We start from the raw sequence: 25,000 nt of genomic DNA on the forward strand, positions 1-25,000 counted from the left end.
TCTTGAGACCATATCAAAGGTGGTATTGCAGTGGGTTCTTCTCTGTCTCTCTCTCTCTCTCTCTCTCTCTCTCTCTCTCTCTCTCTCTCTCTCTCTCTCTCTCTCTCTCTCTATCTATCTATCTATCTATCTATCTATCTATCTCTATCTCTGTCTCTCTCTCTCCATCTATTTCTTTCTGCCAGTGAATGTGTATATTTGTGTGTGTGTGTGTGTTTGTGTGTGTGTGTGTGTTTATTTGTTTGTTTGTGTGTGTATGCGTGTGTATGTATATGCGTGTGTTCGTGTGTGTGTTTGTGTATGTGTGTGTGTATGTGTGTGTGTGTGTGTGTGTGTGTGTGTTTGAGTGTGTGTGTGTATGTGCCAGTATCTGATTGCGTGTCATAAGTAGAGCACTGCCCTAATTAAAAAGGGCAATTAGGAAAGCTAGGTGAGAGTTTGGAGTTCACAGCTCCAACACTATCCTCGAGGGCCTTCGACTGAAGAAAAAACTAAAAGACGAATTGTTTACACAAGAAATCGCCAGCTACGGCTTGTGGGCTTAGCCGAGGCGCTTGGTAATCATTGTAAGGAGAGTGCCGATCTGGACACGGCATGACGGTCAATTTACGATTGACGAACTACAATGGCGCTCTACAGTTAACAAAATGGAAATCACTAACATAAAAAAAAAAAAAAAAAAAAAAACTTGTATAAGAAGACCTCTCCGCCGGACTAGAGACTCGATCCTTCAAACCTTCATTCCTTTATGAACTTCGACTCAGGAGATCTCCAAATATCCCTAAACTCACACAACGCAGATATCGGTCTAAAGTGTCTTCTTGGAGTGATCTATGGAAGTATTCAGGGATCGTTACCGACTGTCGTGAGACTGCGGGTTTTAGGTTTGAAAAAATTCAAGGCAATAAGTGATTATATTCAAAATAAATTGTGGCCATACACATTCTCGCTGTGTAGGCAGAATGGGTGTCATCTCTGTCAAGACAAGTTTGATTTTGTTTTTAAGTTTATTTCAAACCGTTATTTGTTTTGTGCTTTGTCAATCAAGTTAAATATGTAATACCCCGTAATGTTTTTACTAATTTTGTTATCTACAATGAACTTTCTACTCTCGATGAAGTCAAATTCATAACATATACTCTCCAAGTTTAACACGACCCTTTATATTTCGAACTTTCTAATTACTCTGGGTATAGTCCACCTACTTAGTAACTACATGACTACCCAGTCTAAGCCAAGGAGCGGACGCTGGGCGCACTGGAAGGCTGGTGCCAGGTACTGGGCTGCATGGACTTACCTGTCCGCCGTGGTACCAGAAGACATACTCGTCTGGCTGGGGACTTGGCGACACCACGCAGGTCAGGTTGACGGCGCTGCCTTGGTCCACGTGGCGCTCGCGGCCCTGTAGGATCCGCGTGTGAGCATCTGGGGAAAAGAGAATAAAGAAATCTGTGACCACGAGATATACTGTTTTCTGTTATGCAGTCTGTATTCCATACGAGATTCCATTGACGATCAAATAATTCCGACAGTCGCCCCCGGACTCGAACCGGGGCCTTGCGTGACGCTGGGACGAAGCTCTTCCAACTAAGCTATAGGGACTCTAAAATTCTCCAACTTGGAAGTTTATCTAACTCCCGAAAAACTAAGTCGACTCCTAACTGCCGTCCCAACTTGTTTTATGGAAAACTAAGCCCAACTCATTGATAGTGGTTAAGCTGGTATGAATCCTTGATGGACTTTCGTCGTTGTGATACCTGAATAGAATCGCTATTGACATCGTATGTCAATCAAGTAATTCCGACAATCGCCCCCGGGCTCGAACTGGGGCCTTGCGTGACGCTAGGCCGAAGCTCTACCAACTAAGCTTTATATACATACATACATACATATATATATATATATATATATATATATATATATATATATATATATATATAATGTTAATATGTATAATTATATATGTATATATATTTATATATATATGCATTTATGTATGAGTGTATATGTATGTGTGCGTGTGCGTGTGTATGTGTGTGTGTGTGTGTGTGTGTGTGTGTGTGTGTGTGTGTGTGTGTGTCTATGCACATACTCTCACTGAAGTTCATCTTCACTCTTTTTTACCAACTTTTGTAGGTCATGTATCACGTACTGGCCAGAAAATTAAAGCTGGACGATAAAAACAGAGGCAGACGAAGGAAAATAGATAGATAGATAGATACATAGATAGATAGATAGATAGATAGATAGAGAGACAGGGATGGATAGCGAAAGAGACAGAGTAAGTGAGAGAAAGAAAGAGGGAGATTTTTGCAGGAGCAAGAGCAGAAAAATGGAGTGTCCATTCGTTTGTGTCTAGTAAGACGAGAACGTCTTGATGAAGATGTTCTGGAGGGTGTGGGTTGGGAGGGGAAGGTGGGGGGAAGGTGAGGGGGTCGGGAAAAGTAGCTTGGAGGCAATAGGGAAGACTGAAATGGGGAGGAAGGAAGGAACACGGGGGATGAGGAGGGTAAGATGCAGTAAGCGCGCGCACATAAAAGCACTCAAATCTCTCTCTCTCTCTCTCTCTCTCTCTCTCTCTCTCTCTATATATATATATATATATATATATATACATATATAATATATATATAGTATATATATGTATATACATATGTTGTATCATCTGATGTACATTGTTTACTGATATTGTAATATATTATAAGTTGTATCATGTTACGTGATATATTGTTTTATATATGTATACATATATATATATATATATATATATATACAAATATATATACATATACAATCACGAGTATATATACTAAATCAATATGATATATATTGTTTTTTACTATATGATATTATATTGTATTATATTATATTATATTATACTAGCCAAATTACCCACGCGTTGCTGCGGGCAAATGATCATTTTAATTTTGATAGAATTTGTGGAGAAAAGTTACACGTATCAACATAACTCAATGGAAAAGGTAATACAAATAAAATGTTAAGAAAGTAAGAAAAAAAAATCAATTTGAGGAGGGAGACGCTCTTTGGAAATAAAATATATTAGGCCATAATAAAAGAATTGAACCAAACTTTCATTATCTAAGTTACCGCCAGCGAAAAGTAAAATAGAAATAACCAGTATTTAAACATTTGGCAAAATTATACAATCATTTTACATTTACAGGCTTTCTCTTTACAAAGACCATCATAGTTTGTGGCAACATTAATTTTACAAATATAAATAATATTTATGAACACATACAATGATTGTTTAATTATAGTAATTTTTGTCACAAAATGTCAAACGTTTTAAGGGGACATTACAGTAGTGGCGTGTTACCCCACCATACCCCTTTAACCTTTAAACCTAGCCCAAATAATATATCTTTTTTTTGTTGGAAATGAAATATAGTTATCCAAGTACCTGGAGTGTAAGGGTGTTAGAATATATATGGTTATGGGGGTCTATCTCCAAAACCCTAGAAGGAGCTTGTGAACAAACAAACAAACAAACAAGCAAACAAACAGACAGACAGACAGAAGCTACTACTTTATTATAGTAGAATATACTATATCATATTGTATTGTATTTATATCACATTACATTATATTATATTATATATTAAATTATATCATATATTATATTATATTATATTATATTAGCATTATATTATTGTATGAATCATGTACAGGAATTTTATGAGAATCTCTCTACTTAAATGTGTCAATTCAGTGTATAATACCAGCAGTGATTTACGTATGTGAAATTTGGATATTAACGAAGCGGTGGGTTGAAAAAGATTGTAATGGAAAGATCGTTGCTGGTAAGGGGGCAAGTTGGAGAGGAGAACAGACTGGATTAAAATATACTGTAGATAATAAAGAAAATGGGGAAGAACAAATGTCTAGAAAGGAGGATGGGAGATAAACCAAGCGTCCTACTGACTGGACACTAATAAATGAGAAGCGTGTGAGAGGGAGACTAGACAGGTGGAAGCACGAAATAGAGAAGGTTACAGGATTGACGTGGCAGAGGTTGGCGCAGTTGTGAAACTCGTGGAGGAGGCTGCTGGAGTCTGAATTTCCGACTGATTGATTAATTAATTGATTGATTGATTGATTGACATGAAGAGAGAAAGCAAGAGAGAACGCGCAAAAGCACGGTCATCAGACCCAGAAATGCACAAATATTTCTGGATTTCAACGTACGCCATTATCTCAGATACAATGTAATTCAATACACTATATTATGATAGAACAGAGAATAGTAGAAGAAAGGCCCTGGAACAAAAGAGAGAAAAGCCCAAGGACAAAGACTCGACACAAACCCCTTTTCTTTCTCGGTGCTAATGAGCGCGTCGCCGTTCTGCCATTACCTACTTAGCATATGGAAGCCTTTGATTTCGAACGTGACTTTCTCTCTCTCTCTCTCTCTCTCTCTCTCTCTCTCTCTCTCTCTCTCTCTCTCTCTCTCTCTCTCTCTCTCTCTCTCTCTCTCTCTCTCTCTCTCTCTCTCTCTCTCTCTCTCTCTCTCTCTCTCTTCCTCCCTCTCTCTCCCTCCCTACCTCTCTCTCCCTCTCTCTCCCTCTCTCTCCCTCTCCCTCCCTCTCCCTCTCTCTCTCTCTCTCGAGCTTTGAAAAAAAAAAAAAAAAAGTCCATTGGACTGCTTTGATTTGGGCAGACGTTTTTAATCAGTTCAGTGTTGGGCGCCTTACTTGAGAGGCTCGAGTGGAGGATTTTAGAGTGGAGAGCCCCCTCACTGTTGTTGTTATGGATTTTGTTGTTGTGCATGATTTTATGTCACTATTGGTGGAGCGTCAGGGAGATGAATAAAATAACCCGACGGAAGACAGAGGGAAGAGAAAGAGTACCACTCGGTATGGAAGGAATTAGTTGCAGGCAAATGCCCCTTTTTAGATTTTTTATCTTATTTTATTTTGGATTTTTCTTTACTTTTTTTTTTTTTATCTAATTTTTATAACTGAGGCGAGTTCTTGTGCAAAAACAAGGTTTCCACGACCGAGATCCTTCATCTGAACGAAATTGTTCTTTCTTAAACAGAAAAAAAAATAAACTCGGATAAACACGATATGATAGGAAAATTGTTGTCAAATGGATGTACCCACAATGGGTGGTTTAGCGACCCCATTATCGTGGTCCCATGATGGGGATCCCCATTATCGTTGTGCCCCTAAATGGGATGCTTGTTCAGCTCATGTTCTGGGAGACAATAGGAGTAGTTTCTCCATACAGGCCATTGTTCCGGAAGCCATTTTTCTTGTTCTTTCTTACAATTTTTTTTTTTTTTTTTTTTTTTGTCCGTTCCAAGAACGGTAGACTCTTCATCTCCCTCATCGGAACGACTGACCTCCTCCTCCTCCTCCTCCTCCTCCTCCTCCTCCTCCTCCTCCTCCTCCTTTTCTTTCTTCTTCTTCTTCTTCTTCTTCTCCTTCTCCTCCTTGCTCTTTTTCTCCTCCCCTCCTCCTCCTCCTTCGCTTCCTCCTCCTTCTTCTCCTCCTTCTCCTCCTTCTCCTCTTCCTCCTCTTCCTCCTTCTCCTCGTCCTTCTCCTCCTCCTTCTTCTCCTCTTTCTCCTCATCCTTCTCCTCCTCCTCCTCCTCCTCCTCCTCCTCCTCCTCTTCTTCCTCCTCTTCTTCCCCCTCCACTTCCTCCTACTTTTCCTCCTCTTCTTCCTCCTCCACCTCCTTCTCTTCCTCTTTCTCCTCCTCCTCCTCCTCCTCCTCCTCCTTCTCCTCCTCCTCCTTCCCTCTTCCTCCTCCTCCTCTTCCTCCTCCTTCACCTACTCCTCCTCCACCTCCTTCTCTTCCTTCTCCTCTTCATCCTCCAATTCCTCCTCTTCCCCCCTCCTCCTCCTCCTCCTCCTCCTCCTCCTCCTCCTCCTCCTCCTCCTCCCTCTACTCCATCTCCTCTTTCTCCTCCCCCACATCCTCCTACTCCTCCACCTCTTGCTTCTCCTCCTCCTCTTCCGCTTTGTCCTTCTTCTCACCCTCCGTCCTCTCGTTCTCTGTCACTCTCTAATTTTGCACGCCCCTTCTGCCTCCTCTCCAGTCTCATTTTCCTCTTTTTCAGTTTCTCCTCCTCCTCTTCTTAGTTCTCCTCCAATCCCTCATCCTCCCCCTCTCTCCTTCCCCTTTTCCTCCCCCATTCCCCTTCCTCCTCCTCCTACTCTTCACCTTCCACCTCTTTCCCTACCTCATACTTCTCATTTTCCACTTCCTTATTCTCTATCTCCTCCTTCTCCTACTCCCCTTCCTTATTCTCTATCTCCTCCTTCTCCTCTTCCCCTTCCTTATTCTCTATCTCCTCCGTCTCCTCTTCCCCTTCCTTATTCTCTATCTCCTCCTTCTCCTCCTCCCCTTCCTTATTCTCTATCTCCTCCTTCTTCTCCTCCCCTTCCATATTCTCTATCTCCTCCTTCTCCTCCTCCCCTTTCTTATTCTCTATCTCCTCCTTCTCCTTCTCCCTTAGATTCTTCCTCTTTTTCCTTCAACTTCTCCTCTTAATTATTTTTTTTCGTCTTGTTCTCTTCTGTTTCTCTTTATCATCCTCCTTCTCCATTACCCCATCTCTTCTCCCTTCTTCTCCCCTTCCTCATCCTTATTGTTTTTATTCTTCCTCCTCTTCCTCCTTCTTGGTGAATAACGAACCGTCGCTTTTCAAAAATGGTGGAGGAGAAGAGAAGTTGAGAGAATCCTTCAGAGGACAAGGTCAGCCTTTGACCTTTGTGGGTCAAAGGTGTTCCTGTCCCTCATGGGAAGACGCTGTAAGATATGAAAATTGTCCCGTCCTCCTCCTACTCCTCCACCTCCTTCTCCTCTTCCTCTTCTTCTTCCTTTTCCTTTTCATTTTCCTCTTCTTCCTCTTCCTCTTTCTCTTCCTCTTTCTCTTCCTCCTCCTTCTCCTCCTCCTCCTCCTCCTCTTCCTCTTTCTTCTCTTCCTCCTCCTCCTCTACCTCCTCTTCCTCTTCCTAATCTGCTTTTTGGTCTTGGGCACTGAAGGAACCTGATGCTGTGACTGCGTTGGTGACCTTTTATCTAAAGAGATGACTCTTTGTTAAAAAAAAAAAAAAAAAAAAAAAAAAAAAAAAACATTCACTACCTTCCTCCTCCAGTGTATACACCCACCCACCCACCCACCCACATACACACACACACACACACACACACACACACACACACACACACACACACATACATACGCACACAAACACAGAAAAATATTCAGGTTGGAAATAGGTGATCAGTGGAGTACCGCAAGGATCTGTATTAGCTCCAATAATGTTTGCTATTTATGTGAATGACATGGATGAAGATGTGAAATGTAACATGAGCTTCTTTGAAGACAACGCCGAACTGTTAAGGAAAGTAAAAACTGAAAAGGATTGTGAATCACTGCAGGAAGACCGGAATAAGGTATGGAACTGGAGTCAGAAATGGGAAGTGGACTTCAATATTAACAAGTGTAGCATAATGGAGTTTGGAAAAAGCAAAAATAGAATATCAGGACAATATAAAATTGGAACCAAGGAGGTAAAGAAGGAGAGATCCGAAAAAGATTTGGGTGTAATTATTTCAAACGACTTGTCCTATGATAAACAGATAAACAAAATTGTCGGAGAATCCTACAACTTGCTAAGATCAATAAAAGTGGCATTTACATATTTGGACGAAGAAATGATTAAAAAAATATTGGTCACACTGATAAGGCCTAGACTAGAATATGCGGCGACATTGTGGTCACCCAGTACCAAAAAGAATATAAAGAAAATAGAAAGAATCCAGAGAGCAGCCACAAAAATGGCACCTGCACTTGCAAACTTATCATATGAGGAGAGATTGGCTAAACTGGAGTTACCGACTCTGGAGCAAAGAAGAGAGAGAGGTGACCTACTGACCATCTACAGAATCATGAAGGGCACAGAAATACTCGATAGAGAGGACTTGTTAAACTGGGACAAAAGAAGCACAAGAGGACACGAAAAAAAAAACATAGATACAGAAGAGATCTGAAGAAAAACAGTTTTCCACATAGAGTGGTGGACACTTGGAACAAACTGGACAATGAAATAGAGTGCGCCAAAATCATTCATGAGTTTAAGAACAAACTAGATACTGCAAGATACAAAGGCGGGGCATCACGAGCGTAGCTCCCCTTCCCGCAAAATACAACTCGGTTAAAAAAAAACTAGATAAGTACACACATGCATACATATGCACATAAAGACACACACACACACACACACACACACACACACACACACACACACACACACACACACACACACACACACACACACACACACACACACACACACACACACACACACACACGGATGACACAGAAAGAAATAAGGGAACAATAAAAAACCTTGACGTCAGAAAGTCACACTGACCGAATGAAATTGCAAATTGGATATTGAAAGAAGATGAACTAACGGACAAAATACACAAGATAATTGATTTCTCACTCAAAGAAGGAAAATTACCACAAGACTGGAAAAATGCAAATATTACACCAATATACAAAGGAGGGGACAAAGAAAATTCAACCAACTGTAGACCGGTCTCCCTTACAAGTACTATAGCAAAAATATGCGTAAAAGTTATCAAAAGCAAGTGGATTAAACATTTAGTACTTGGAGGAGAACAATATACTAAACCCAAAACAATTTGGATTTAGACATGGACGCTCATGTGCCACAAACTTGATATGCTTTTACTCGAGGCTAATAGAAATAATTCAAGAAAGGGACGGATGGGTAGATTGTGCCTTCTTAGAGTTACAAAAGGCATTTGACAAAGTACCACACAAAAAAACTACTAAGAAAAAATCAAACAATAGGTGGAATACAAAGAAAGTTATTGGGATGGATGAAAGATTTCTTGAACGGGAGAAAACTGAAGGTGGTACGCAGAGACAAGAACTCAAATTGGGAAGAAATGATAAGTGGAGTCCCACAAGGCTCTGTATTGGCTCTGGTAATGTTTGCCATATATGTAAATGACATGAATGAAGGTGTGAAATGTTATATGAACTTCTTTGCAGATGATGCGAAACTACTAAAGATAGTAAAGACAGAGGAAGATAGGAAATCATTACAAGAAGACCTGGACAAGATCTAGGAATGGGTCAGAAGAGTGAAGTGAATTTCAACATCAAGATATGAAGTATAATGGAATTAAGAAAAAGTAAAAACAGAGTATCGGGACAATAAAAAATTGGTACAAAGGAAATTAAAAAAGGAATAACTATCACCAATGACATGGCACCAGACAAACATACCAACAAATTAGTCGGAGAAACTTTCAATTTATTAAGATCAATGAAAGTGGCTTTCGACTAGATGGATGAAGAAATGGTAAAGAAAATATAAGTTACATTGATAAGACCAAAATTGGAGTACGCTGCGACACTATGGACACCTAGTACTAAAAAGAACATAAAGAAATTAGAAAGAATTCAAAGAGCAACGACAAAGATGGCACCAACACTCTCCAAATTGACACACAAACAAAGATTGGACAAACTAGAACTACCATTCCTGGAACAAAGAAGAGAAGGAGAAGACCTGCTAACCATCTACAGATTTATAAAAGGGATAGAAGTCCTTGATAGAGATGACTTACTAAAGTGGGATAGAAGAAAAACAAGAGGACACGAAAAGAAACTTATAAAGGATAGTTACAAAAGAGATCTGAAAAAGAATAGCTTCTCATAGAGAGTGATAGATATCTGGAACAAACTTAATGAAGAAAGAGTGAGTGCAAAAACTATACAGGAATTTAAGATCAAACTGGATGCTGAAAGATACAAAAGCGGATCACTACGAGCATAGCTATTTTCCCGTAAAATACAACTAGGTAAATACAACTAGGTAAATACACACACACACGCACACACACACACACACACACACACACACACACACACACACACACACACACACACACACACACACACACACACACACACACACACGACTCGGTGGCGCAGTTGGTAGAGGCTCAGACTCTCAGCACGATGGTACCGGGGGTACTGGGTTCGAATCCTGCCCAGGGCTGAAATTAATTCAGTATCACTGCGCCTCGAGTCGTTACTCCAACTCTCATGGGCGGGGAGTTGGGTGTGTGTGTGAGTGTAAGGTCATAGCATTACCCATAGATCGGTCATACGAGCTCTGAGCTCTCTTCCGGGAGGGAAATAGCTGTCGATCACGAGTCCAACACGTGATCCAAAGACCAAGGTGAATACATATATATATATATATATATATATATATATATGTATATATATAAATATATATGATATATATATATATATGTATGTATATATACATATATATATATATATATATATATATATACATATATGTACATATATATAAACATATACATATACATACATATAAACATATGTATGTATACATACATATATATATATATATATATATATATACATATATGTAATATATGTAATCTATATATATATATATATATATACATGTATATATATAAGAAATAAAAACCGTTGGTGCAGAAGAATAAAATGGAAACAGTGATTCTATAGATTCGCTGTTTCCAGTCTTTTCCTCTGCTCCGACTGTGGTTTTAATTTTGATTTACAAATGGGCTGCTTCCTTTTTAATCAGTTATATATATATAACTGAAGAAAAAGAAAGGAAATTATATAGTTTTATTGTCAGGAGCTGCTGAGTATTATCGTCGTAGCTTCGGTCATTTATTCATATATGTATATGTATGTATAAAAACGTACAGGAATGATGATAGAATTATTTGCATTAAGTCGTTGAAATATTCCCTTATACATAACATCTTCCGTAAATGAATATTGCATATGAAACAACGATATATTCCGACATTTTGTAATATGAACTAATAGTCTTAATCAAAGTAATTTATATCATTGTTATTCTTTCATTTATTTCTTTAAATTAATTTGTGTGAACGAATAAATATTAGTTTTTTATTGTTTGGTGCTAATTATCTAAGATGATATTTTTCATAAGTTATTTATTCAATACCATCACTACCACGTATATAACCCATTGAGATAACATTAACCAAGAAAAGGACTGGAACAAGGAAGATTTATTTGTGAAAGCAACAAGATATTGAGGAATTTTTAGAAAGCAGTGATTATTCGAGGGTCAAATTGTATAGACTAGAGTAAGGTCATATTCAATATCGCATTCCATTAATTAATTTATTTCTATTAGTGAAAAAAAATGAAAGGTCATTCGAGAGTTGCCTTGTCAAAGTGATCTTCCGCGTCCCCAGTCCCCTCTTGGGCTAATATATATTTAGAGTTTCTATTTTGCGTCTTTATACTTCATGAAGCTCTGTCGACCGAAAGTGTACAAACAATAAAGGCTTCATCCTTATATAGTGTTGACCCTGTTATCATCTTTAGACAATAAGACAAATATCACCGCTACAAAAAAAAAAAAAAAAAAACTGAGTGAGAAGTGACAGATCATATGTAATCTATATTTCTAGATGAAGACACTAGATTCTCAAAAGAGTAAGTGATTTGCGACAACTAAATCTCAATCATACAATTTCTTTTTCTTTGCATACTTTCACGGCTTTGATCTATTTGATATCTTCCTTGAAGTCCACTTTGATGATTGGTGGAGGACAGCAAATAAACTCTCATAACACAAACTTGTAAGAAAAGAAAGAAGAAAAAATATATATATGTCTATATATATATATATATATATGTATATATATATATATATGTATGTATACATATAATATAAATATAAATATAAATAATATATATATATAATATATATATATATATATATATATATATATATATATATATATATATGTTGTGTAACGTGATAGAGATAGGCCCTTTGCGAAAAATGAGGAGTTGGAACCACAGGGGTGACTGAAACAACCTGGCGGCAGGTTAGTCTCTGTGAAATTAAATACTCTAAGGAGAACTTTAATCAAACCCACTAAGTGTGATGAGACTCCTGAAGTTCCCTTTTACAAACTGCATCTTAATGTTCTAGTGCATAACCGGGCTATCTCGTGCCTCAGAGCGGTTTCTTAATCTGGCGCGTCATTCAAAGGTTCATATTAATCTTGATTGGTACAAAAGTAACAGACCACCCAACACAGGGCTACCATGGAAATAGTGGCGACTGTAGAATCACTTTAAAAAGTCCGTGAAGGGTTCTGTGTGTATTTCGAGCATTCGGAGCTCCACCATTTTTGGATGATTGGTCACGAGTGCGTGGGATGATAGGGGAACACCCAAGGACACACGCTACTCTCTCGCGCTCCAATACTTAATTCTAGATATTCCTGGAACTAAGACCAACTAGCATAAGTAAAGACCAACCACGCTCGAACTTCTATAAGAGATTATACATAAACAGTCACTCACCCACAACGTTGAGGTGGACGAGGAATGACCTGATAGGCTTGGTGGAGACCTGACATTGGTAGAGACCGGAGTCGTCTTTCTTGGCGTAGCGGATGTTGAGAGCCCAGTTGTTGGTTCCCTCCTTGTGGAGGGCGGAGAAACGTTCATCCGTTGTGTATGTGAAGGAACCCACCGTCAGGATGTGGGTGTCCCTGTGCCTCACCCAGGAGACCTGGGGGAGGAGAAGGAGGAACGGTATTATTAGAAGGGGCACCACTTCTCCCTAAGATAAATAAGTACGTCTCAGATATAATGCTCAGAAAAGTTAGATATATGATACACACACACACACACACACACACACACACACACACACACACACACACACACACACACACACACACACACACACACACACACACACACACACACACATACACACACACACACACACACACACACACACACACACACACACACATACACACACACACACACACACACAATCTCACACACACACACACACACACACACACACACACACACACACACACACACACACACACACACACACACACAATGTGTCCATAGGAGACATATTTTAACCAACAATTGCCAAATAAATGTAACGGATGCACCTGCATGCTAAGTTCCAATGGACTGGGGAAGAGATGCGCTCACACTCTGGTGGGCTGAACAGACGACAACGCTCACACATTTTCTTTGAGGAGGTTACCCTTAACATGAAAGGTTTTGTTTTTGTTTTATATTTTCTCTCCTTAAACTCTCAAAAAGGAGATTTTTTTTTTTTTGGGGTGGGGATGCAAGCGGATATACAAGCCGAGTCTCTCTTTTTCTCCAACTCAATTGTTTACATTAATTCATATGTATATATAATGCAAATTATAATAATAAAATAATAACGATACATATACCAAGGGCTTTCTCCCTCTTACAAGGGAGGTAGCCAAAGTCAGAGGTATAATTCCACTCCCACCCATTTCATTCCCACATACTCCACTCCCCTTCACTATTCCTCCTTTCCTCTTTTCTTGGATCCTGGATGGAGGGTCATCCCTGCATCTCGCCCACTACCTTGGGTCAGAAGCAGTGTAGTAAGACACACCACATCCACAGTAAGGCCGCTTCATTTAATCGGCGACCCTCGCCCTCTCCGTCCCCTCATGCAGAATGAGAGAAGACGGGGAGAAATCACTTCGGGCTGCGACAGAATACCATTCACACATGCCTCATAACCCCCCCCCCCATCTCCCGTCCACTCCCTTCCATGCATCACAGCATCATCCATATACAACCATTCTTCACTTACCTCTAAGTTCCGTCTTCTCCCTTCCTTCCTCAACAGACATCCCCCTCTTTCCCAACGCCCCTTTAACCCCATCCATCCATACTACTACTACTACTACAACAACTACTACTACTACTACTACAACAACAACAACTACTACTACTACTACTACTACTACTACTACTACTACTACTACTACTACTACTACTACTACTACTACTACTACTACTACTACTACGACTACGACCACTACCAGTACTATTACTGCTGATGATAATAATAATAGTAATAATAATAACAGTAATAATAATAATAATAATAATAATAATAATAATAATAATAATAATAATAATAATAATAATAATAATAATAATAATAATAATAATAATAATAATAATAATAGTAACAACAATGATAATGATAATAATGAAAATTATAATAATGGACACTGCTTACTGGCTACTTCTGACTGCCATTTAATATGATCGCCTGAACACAGAGGTCATAGGTGGCGCCTTCGGCAGCAGGAGGGCGTCTCATGGTATAAATGTATGTAAAGAACTCGAACACGCACACACACACACACACACACACACACACACACACACACACACACACACACACACACACACACACACACACACACACACACACACACACACACACACACACACACTCACACGAACATATACATGTGGTCGTGCCCTTACACATTTGCTATACATTCCCATGAAATTTCATTTTCCTTCGGTGTTCAGGAACGTTGTTTTCTGAAAACGTTTTTCGAGCGGTGACAAGCCACCTCGGTTGACCTTATTTCATATTTCATCTCGACCTTTGTTAGTGAGGCAGTGGCGGTTGTGGGCTTGACCTTCCCCGACCTCTGTTCATTACGGATCACGTTAGCCTTCTTCGAAAATTATTGTTCACGTTTTCCTTCAATCTTTTGAGTCCATTTTGCTGCGGGGATGTTCATCAAGCTGAATAAAATGGTTAGATGTTAGGCAGAATAAAATGTTTAGGGGATGGTATTGATATTATTACGGAATGGTTAGATATGCTAGTCTTAACTCTTCCGGTGTGGTAACGTTCTAAAACAAATAAACAAATGGACCAGTAAATAAGTAAATAATAAAATGAATAATTTGATTAATAAATAGATAAATAAATATATAAATTAATGAATAAAGTCATTAGATAAGTGAATAAAAAATATATTTAAAGAGAAAAATATCAACACGGTATATGTTCTTGATGTTGAATGAGCTAATTAGAGCGTCGCTACTTGCGGCGGAGGTCGAGGTGACTGCAGTTCGAAAGTTGCCTCCTGCGAGTTGGACCAAGGGCATGGTTAATGAAATTCCACGCTACAAGGTCCTTTGTAAGGGTCACTGTCCTAGCCTCTTGATGTAGTTGACTTTATGATATTAATCCAAATTATTAGCTAAGAATAAAATATGTAATGCACGCCCTCATTCCCAAGGGCAGAGGGGTTTCATAACTTAATAAAATCGCCTGGTGGCATCCAGAGCAAAGGGACAAGTGCCACCCAGCACGAAAGGAGATAATCTGATTGCAGAGCCAGACGCACAGAGAAGCTAAGTCCAAGACTGATTACATGTGTTCCGTCTTGGGTTATTTTATGTATTCGTATAAGTCTCCTGTTATTATTATTATTATCATCAGTGTTGTTGTTATTATGGCCCTGGCAAAACGTATGATCCAGAGAGGAATTAAATTCTTGGAACCAGTGCAAGATCAACAAAGACTTGCAATATTGCAAGTAATACACATGAAGGATAAAGACTATGTCATGAACTTAAAAAAATGAAAAAAATAAATGAATAAGGAAATATATGAATAAATAGATAAAAAAGTAAATAGATAAATGAATAGATGCATAGGTAAATAGATAAATGAATAACTAGATATATAAATAGATAAAAAGTAAATAGATAAGTAAATGAATGAAATGATGGATAAAGATATAAACTAAAGAAAATGTTCAGCTCAATGTCTTCCACGGTTTCCTCCTGGTCACCATATAACATTGTTATCTCAAGTTTCACTGATTGGAAACCCGCAGCCCTACAGTGGCCGGCAACGGTCCTTAGACCCTCCTTGGAAGATGTGCAGTAGGAGGAAAGGAACAGTTACTGTTTGTCAGGTCTCCTTATGCGAAAAAGTGGAGGACAAACATTTCAAGTTGATAGAGATCCCTGGGCACGGCCCGGAGACCGGGTGCCATCCCCTCGGGGCTCCACGTACTGATGGAGGTGGAGGGGGGTCGTGGTTTTTGAAAATGGGCAGCAGGGAGAGGCTCCTAGTTGTCGTCCATCTTACAGGACCACCACTAACGGATATTTATTTATTTATTATTTATCTATTTATAGATTTATTTATTCATAAATTCATTCATTTACCTGTCTGTTTGTCTGTTTATTTGATCTCCCTAATGGCTACTTTCTTTATGAAGGAGAAAGAGCCTTTTCATGTATAAAATTGTTTATTTATCAATTTATTTATTTGTTTAATTTTCTGTTTATTTGTTGATTTGTTTGTTTATTTAATCATTTCTATTTTCTTTGTGACTTTCCTTAACTTATACTTGTTTCATAGGTCAACATATTCCATCTGGTCTTGTCATTGTCGTACTGAGGAGACTCGGAAAATATGTAACTCAGTGTGCTTCCTCAGGTCCTTCCTTGTCATCTGTATATGTACTCTTGTTTATTCTAACTTTGTACTCTGAAGATGTTCTAGTAAGACGAAAGCGCCTGGTCTTTGTTTTTTTCTTTTCCCTTCCTCCCTCCTTCTCTTTCTCCCTCCATCCCTCACACACATACACATACACACACAAACGCGCGCATACACACACACGCACACACACACACACACACACACACACACACACACACACACACACACACACACACACACACACACACACACACACACACACACACACACACACACACACACACACACACACACACACACACACACACATACACACACACACACATACACACACACACGCACGCACCCCCCCCACACGCACCCGCACCTACCCACCGACCCACACCCACACCCACCCACCTAGCCACCCACCCACCCACACCCACACACACACACACACACACACACACACACACACACACACACACACACACACACACACACACACACACACACACACACACACACACACACACACACACACACACACACACACACACACACACACACACACTCGGTGGCGCGGTTGGTAGAGTCCCAGACCGTCACTACGGCGGTCCGGGTTCGAATCCTGCCCAGGGCTGAAAATAATTTCAGTATTACTGCGTTTCGAGTCGTTACTCCAACTCTCGTGGGCAGGGAGTTGGGTGTGTTTGTGTGTGCGTGTAAGGTGAAAGCATTACCCATAGATCGGTCATACGAGCTCTGAGCTCTCTTCCGGGAGGGAAATAGCTGTCGATAACGAGTCCAACACGTGTTCCAAAGACCAAGGTGAATCACACACACACACACACACACACACACACACACACACACACACACACACACACACACACACACACACACACACACACACATATATATATACACTTAGGGTGCAGGTTTTCTTTCATACACACTGAATTGAACACCACAACGTTTTCACAATTATTAATTTTCTTCTTAATATTTTCAAGTTTCCTCACTAAGATTATAATCTTGAGAGGATGAGCAGAAACGAACTGTCCAAAGTTCTCCATTTTAATCAAGACACTGTTCGACGTTTCGACTACAAGGAGTCATTATCAAGATACAAATACTGTTCAGACAACACAGCTATACAGATACGTTACATGGTCACAGAATAAAGAAGGATGCTACACTCTTGTTGTCATGCGCGACATTTAAACCTACGAAGACCTCACTCTGGTTGACCTTCTCAGGCCTTGAGGAGGGGGAGGGAAAGGTGAGGGGGGAGAGTTGGTGTCGGTGTAAGGTGAGGTGAGCTATCATGCCTAGGTAGGTTATGTGCCACATGTCGCGAGGAACTATTAAAAAGGGGAATAGCATACAGTATATCATATTGGACTGTATATTAACAACAGGAGACAATTCTCTTATATACACAGCCTCTAACATTTTCAGTTCCTTAATGTCGCTACATTGAGCTACAACTTCAGTGTTATGAACAACGGCTCCCTGTTGGAAGTGGACAGTTAAACGCCTGCTAGGGCTGCATGTCGTAAAACCAACATAGCTACGAGTAAAGAGCTCACCATCTCCAGAGGTACAATTAAACTTGTAAACTACGTTGGTTCTCGACAGCATCCCAGAATTGCCAGACAAATAATTTTTAAGAACTAGGGAACTAGTGCGTGGGTTTTTATAAAATATCACCAAACGCAAGACGTCATTTTCATCCACCGGTTTACAATTTCGAAAAACAATGCCTTTAATGCGCTTCTAATGCGGGAACTAATGCGAGGGATTTTATAATATATCACCAAACGTAAGACATAATTTTCATCCACCGGTTTACAATTTCTAAAAACAATGCCTTTAATGCGCTTCTCATCTTCCCGGTATGCACTGTTGAAGATAAAAAAAAATAAAAAAAAACTTTGATGTTATTGTGGTGAGGGGTATGGTTATTTAAACTACTGTCAAGCAGTTTATTAGTAATGCTGTCAAAGTCTGTGTTGGAATAACCGTTATTCACTAACAGCTGTCGTAGGTATTGTAGTTCTGAGTGCAGTGAATGCCAAGACGAGCAAACCTTAATCGCCCGTCGCACATATGCCTGAATTACACCTCTTTTGTACTCAACCGTGCATTCACTCTCACCTTTCATGCATTTCCCAGCATTGGTGGGAAATGCTGGGAAATGCAATTCTGGGATGCTATCGAGAACCAACGTAGTTTACAAGTTTAATTGTACCTCTAGAGACTGTGAGCTCTTTTCTCGTAGCTATGTTGGTTTTACGACATGCAGCCTTATCAGGCGTTTAACTCTCCACCTCCAACAGGGAGCCATTAAAAACCATTTTGAACATTATCACAAGTCTGTGTTGGATAGATCAACTGTTGTTCATAACACTGAAGTTGTAGCTCAATGTAACGACATAAGGAACTGAAAATGTTAGAGGCTGTGTATATAAGAGAACTGTCTCCTGTTATTAATTTACAGTCCAATATGATATATGCTATTCCCCTTTTCAATAGCTCCTCGCGACATGTGGTACCTTAACTACCTAGGCATGATAGCTCACCTCACCTTACACCGACCCCAACTCTACCCCTCACCTTTCCCTCCCCCTTCCCCTCCCCTTCCTCAAGGCCTGAGAAGGTCAACCAGAGTGAGGTTTTCGTAGGTTTAAATGTCGCCCATGACACCAAGAGTGTAGCATCCTTCTTTATTCTGTGACCATGTAACGTATCTGTATAATTGTGTTGTCTAACAGTATTTGTATCTTGATAATGACTTCTTGTATTCGAAACGTCGAACAGTGTCTTAAAATGGAGAACTTTGGACAGATCGTTTCAGCTTATCCTCCCAAGATTACAACTTTAGTGAGGAAACTTGAATATATATATATATATATATATATATATATATATATATATATATATATATATATATATATATATATATATATATGCAAAATAACCACAGGAGAAGGGAAACTTGTAGACAGTAAATACTTTTGTATATTATATCTTCAGTCTGAAGACGTAATATACGAAAGTACTTACTTTCCACAAGTTTCTCCAAGTTCACCTCACCATACATCGACCCCAGCTCTACCCCTCACCTTTCCTTCCCCCCTCCCCTCCCCCTCCTCAAGCCCTGAGAAGGTCAACCAGAGTGAGGTCTTCGTAGGTTTAAATGTCGCGCATGACACCAAGAGTGTAGCATTCTTCTTTATTCTGTGACTATGTAACGTATCTGTATAATTGTGTTGTCTAACAGTATTTGTATCTTGACAATGACTTCTTGTATTCGAAACGTCGAACAGTGTCTTAAAATGGAGAACTTTGGACAGATCGTTTCCGCTCATCCTCCCAAGATTACAACTTTAGTGGGAAACTTGAATATATATATATATATATATATATATATATATATATATATATATATATATATATATATATGCAAAATAACCATAGAAGAAGAGAAACTTGTAGACAGTAAGTACTTTCGTATATTATATCTTCAGTCTGAAGATGTAATATACGAAAGTAATTACTTTCCACAAGTTTCCCTTCTTTTGTGGTTATTTTGCATTTTTCTATCACGGTGATGTGATAGTTTGCATACATACATACATACATATATATATATATATATATATATATATATATATATATATATATATATATATATATATATATATATACTTGTTGTCTAGCACAGATTACCTCTGGGCACGCTACTGCACGCGTTCCTTAGATGGCCCTAGGTTCACACCAACAACAGCACAAGAATCAGAACCAATACCAACACCACTATCAACACCACCTCTACCTTTGATACTGCAACCATGACTATCAACACAACTTCAACCGCCATCACCACAATAACCATTACAATCAGTTCCAATACCACCAACACCATCACCACCATCACCACCACTACCACCAGCACCACCACTCCTCCTTATGCTTCTTTGGGTGTTTTCTTCCTTGCGGCAACAACTGGCCTAGCGATTTTTTTTTTTTTTTTTTTTTTTTTTTTTTAGCCACCCTAAACAGGCACGTGAACATCTGGTCCCGGAAGAAAAGAAAAAGAAAAAATATTTCGGCCTGGGCCCAAAAATTAGCGCTTCCAGATTTATCAATAAGAGTATCGAGAGTTTTGTAATTTTGTATTTTTTTTTTTTTTATTAGTCGCCTCCCACTCCCTCCTCTCCTTTCTTCTTCCTCCCCCTCTCCCCTCTCCCTCTTTCTCTCCGTCCTATATTCTCTCTCGTCTCCACCTGTCTTCTGTTTTCTATTCCTTTTCTCCTCATCCTCTTTCTCTTCTATCTTTTTCCTCCTTCGTTCATTTCTCCTCCCTTCCTCCTCTCTCATTACTTTCTTCTACTCCTCTTTCCTCTCTCCTTCTCCTATATTCCTCTCTCATTCCCTTTCTCCCTCCAACCCTCATTCATTCAACCAATACCCTCCCTCCTTCTCTTCCTTATACATTTCCTTCCAGGTAAAATTCTTCCTCCTATTTCCTCTGCTCCTCTTCTTCCTCCTCCTCCTCCTCCCCCCCCCCTTCCTCTTTATACGGAGCTGCCTAGTGTAGGCCTTATGGTCTCTTGCAGTCTCCTTTATTCTTATTGTTCTTATGTTCTTGCTTCTCCTTTTCCTCCTCTCCTTTCTCCTCTTTCCTCTCCTCCTCCCCGCCCTCTTCTTTCTCTCTTTCTCTTCTCCTTCCTCCCCCTTCACCCTCCTCTCTTCCCTCCTCCCCCCACTCTTCTTTCTACTGTCCTCTTCTTCCCCTTCCTCCTTCTCCCCTTCCTCCTCCTCTCCTCTTCTTTTTCCTCCTCCTCATCCTCTTTCCCCTCTTTCCTCCTCCTTCTATTTCTCCTCATCCTACTCTTTCCCCTCCTCCTTTTCATCCTACTCCTCTTCCACTAACTCCTAATACATTTATTCTCATTCTTCCGCTCCTCCTCCTCCTCCTCCTCCTCCTCCTCGTCCTCCTTCCTACGATGCAGAGAGGAAATTCGGAGAAATACTTCTGTTGTTGTGGCCAGAGATGTTTGTTTCTCTGCAGAAGAACTTTCGAACTCCATCAGTACGGTGACGGATTCCGCGGGTATCGTTCCGGTTCGGGGCAGGCGGTTTCATGCAGCTCAGGGGGCGGATCCCGGATCTGAAAGGGTCTCCTGTCGACCGTGACCCCCTTTAGACCCGAGTTCGACCCTCCTCCTCGGAATAAAATCGCCCGGTTTCTGTCCAGAGAACAGTCACGAAGTGCGTCCTCGTGTTGAAGAATGCGGAATGAGTGGATGGAAGAAGATGGAGGGATGAGTGGCTGAACAAAACTTGCCTCTCTCTTCGGAGGAGACTGGCACTCAAGTGCCACATTGGCCTCTGAGAGTTCTGGCACTCTGAAGCTCTTCAAGAATTTTCTTCTGGCTGACTCCGAAGGTGTCTCAGTGGCCCTCCGAAGCCATCCTCTCCTTACAGATTATTTTTTTTTTCCTCTGGTTGACGTAAGTTTAAGCGAGTTCTCAGCTACATGTGAATGAAATTGTCTTGCGTTAGCCAGAATAAATTCACATGTAAATTGTGTTACGGAAAGAGTTCACAGAGAAGTTGCCATATAGCTGAATAAAATTGTTTAATCTCAATTTTAATTTTAACTTCTCTATGAATTGTTTAATTGTTTGATGTATGAATACCATTATTATTATTTTTGTTGTTATTAGTATTATTGTTATTATCATTGTTAATTTTTTATTATTATCATTATTATTACCATTATTGTCATCATCATGATAATATTTAATAGTATTCAATCTTGTTCTAGTGTGTTGTATGATAAAAGGGATGACAGTCAAGATGCTGTCACAAGCGTCAAACGATTTTATTCGGGTGAACACATGTTTGCAATTGACATCTTTCGTGTTTGAACACAAAGAAATTTTTATTTTTACTCAAACTTGAAAAGCACTAATGGACGCCCTGTGCGTGGAGTGGCCGCCGCCTCTAAGTAAATTGTTTTCTGCATTAGACGCGATTATTTTGACACTTTCTTGCTTCTGCTGAAGGTGAGGTCGCCTTTGAAGGAAACGGAAGGAAAGTGAGACTGCTACATTATTGAGTTCATGTATATATATATATATATATATATATATATATATATATATATATATATATATATATATATATTATATATATATATTATATATATGTATATATATATGCGTATATATATATATATGTATATATATATATATATATATATATATATATATATATATGTGTATGTATGTAAAGACAGACAAATATGGAGATGAGATGGCAAAATGAAACTTTAAGGCTAGAGTATGGAGCTTTATCAGAACCATACATTTCGACCTCTTGGGCCACTGAGCACGGCCCAAGTGGTCGAAACGTCCGGTTCCGAATAAAGCTCCATACTCTAGCCTTAATGTTTCATTTTGCCACCTCACCTCCATATGTATATATATATATATATATATATATATATATATATATATATATATACTGTATATATATATATATATATATATATATATATATATATATATATATATATATATATATATATATTATTCTCTATCAGTCCACTCGGATTTGCACTTATTTGTGTCTCCAATTGTTTATCAGGTCATTAGTTTCAGTTTATATTTTTCTGTATTGATCGATTACTTAATTTTATATATTTATTTGATTATTCTTCTACTTGTTTATTTGTTCATTTATTCAATAATTTATTCACCTAATTGTTTAATTATTTTTTAACTTATCAATTAGTTATAACTATTAAATTTAGTTAAATGATTTGCTTGAAAATTTTCTATTTATATAGATACATACATAAATACATATATGTATATACAGTGAATACATAATATATGTATATATATACAATATATATATATATGTATATATATATATATATATATATATATATACATAATATATATGAAGCGAGGCGAATATTCTAAAACACTGGTAAGATAAACTAAATATTCCACAATCGGAGAAAAAAAAAGTTGTTTGAAAATACGTATAATGCGATCATTAGCTGATCCTCTTCAGCGTGGTTGTACAAATGGGTGGGTGGACTTATACTATATACTATGTGTCTTTGTATTCTATGCTAGTATATATAAGTCCACCCACTCCCGAAAGGAGAAGTCTGTGACGTTAAACCAAGTCTTCATCATATATATATATATATATATATATATATATATATATATATATATACATATATATATATATATATATATATATAATGCATTTGTTGATTCATTTTTTCGTGCATACTGCTTGATTATGGAAGAAAACAAGTGACATGCCTTTATCGCCCGTTAGGCATCGAGCTTGCTTCGTACATACGTCAACTATGGTTCAATGCTCAGCGATTATTCGTTACAGCCATTGACAATAGCACAAAGGGCAAAGGTGACGGCTTTGGCTACGGGTAAGCACCGGGAGCAAAGTGCGATGTCAAGTGGTCCTTTGGTTTATATCGAGCCAGGCCACAGAGTAAAATATGAATAAGTAAAGGAATGAATATATAAATCGTTGAAGTAACTAATAGATAAATAAACAGTTAAATAGAATAATAAATGGATTTATGGAGTATCGGTAAGATAATATATATATATATATACATATATATATATATATATATATATATATACATATATATATATATGTGTGTGTGTATAATTACACGCACACACACATTATATATATATATATAATATATATATATATATATATATAATTTATATATATATATATATTTATATATATATATATATATATTATACATATATGCTTATGTATATATATATATATATATATATATATATATATATATAGAGAGAGAGAGAGAGAGAGAGAGAGGAAGGGAGTGAAGGAGGGAGGGAGAAATGTCGTAGCAGTGTGCTTTTATCCATGGATCAATGGAATTGCATTAGAACATATCGGGTAGGTGTTATATAATTAATTTTTAAATCAAATATCGGTAAAAGAGGCGAGAGAGAGAGAGTTAGAGAGAGAGTGAGAGAGAGAGAGAGAGAGAGAGAGAGAGAGAGAGAGAGAGAGAGAGAGAGAGAGAGAGAGAGAGAGGGAGGGAGGGAGGGAGGGAAAGTGGGCAGGAAGAGAGTGAATAAGAAATTGAAGAAATACAATGATGATTATAGTGATAATAATGATGAAAATGTTAATGATGACGAAACGTTATAATAATAATGTTAATGATAATAACAGTAATGATAATGTCGATTATGATAATTATAACAATTATTACTGTTTTATTTACAATGATAGATATAATTAAGGCAATGATAACAACAAAAACAATTATAGTAATACAAGTAATGGTAATAATAACAACGATAATGATATTGATAATAATAGTACAAGGAGTAGTAGTGACAAAAACAATTGTAATTATAATTATCATGCTGAACTGAAGTAGGAAACAAACAAGAGGAAGACGAGGGGGAGGAGGGGAGAAAAAGGAGGACGAAACGGAGGAGGAGGAGGAGAAGGGGAGAAGGAGGAGGAGTGGA

The 25,000-nt window shown here is 38.5% G+C and overlaps 1 protein-coding gene across 1 annotated transcript in view; it reads right to left on the bottom strand.

Moving 5' to 3' along the window:
* Window positions 1–25,000, bottom strand: part of LOC143025512 (uncharacterized) — a 295,966-nt gene that overhangs the window by 27,669 nt on the left and 243,297 nt on the right. Inside the window, exons 3-4 of the mRNA XM_076185292.1 lie at window positions 12,443–12,653; window positions 1,298–1,425 (exon numbers count right to left, since the gene is read on the bottom strand). Of these exons, the coding sequence (XP_076041407.1) occupies window positions 1,298–1,425; window positions 12,443–12,653 (339 nt within the window). The remainder of the gene's footprint in view (window positions 1–1,297; window positions 1,426–12,442; window positions 12,654–25,000) is intronic.

This window comes from Oratosquilla oratoria, chromosome 5, assembly GCF_046742065.1.
Source record: "Oratosquilla oratoria isolate Oo_2021 chromosome 5, ASM4674206v1, whole genome shotgun sequence".
NCBI lineage: Eukaryota > Metazoa > Arthropoda > Malacostraca > Stomatopoda > Squillidae > Oratosquilla > Oratosquilla oratoria.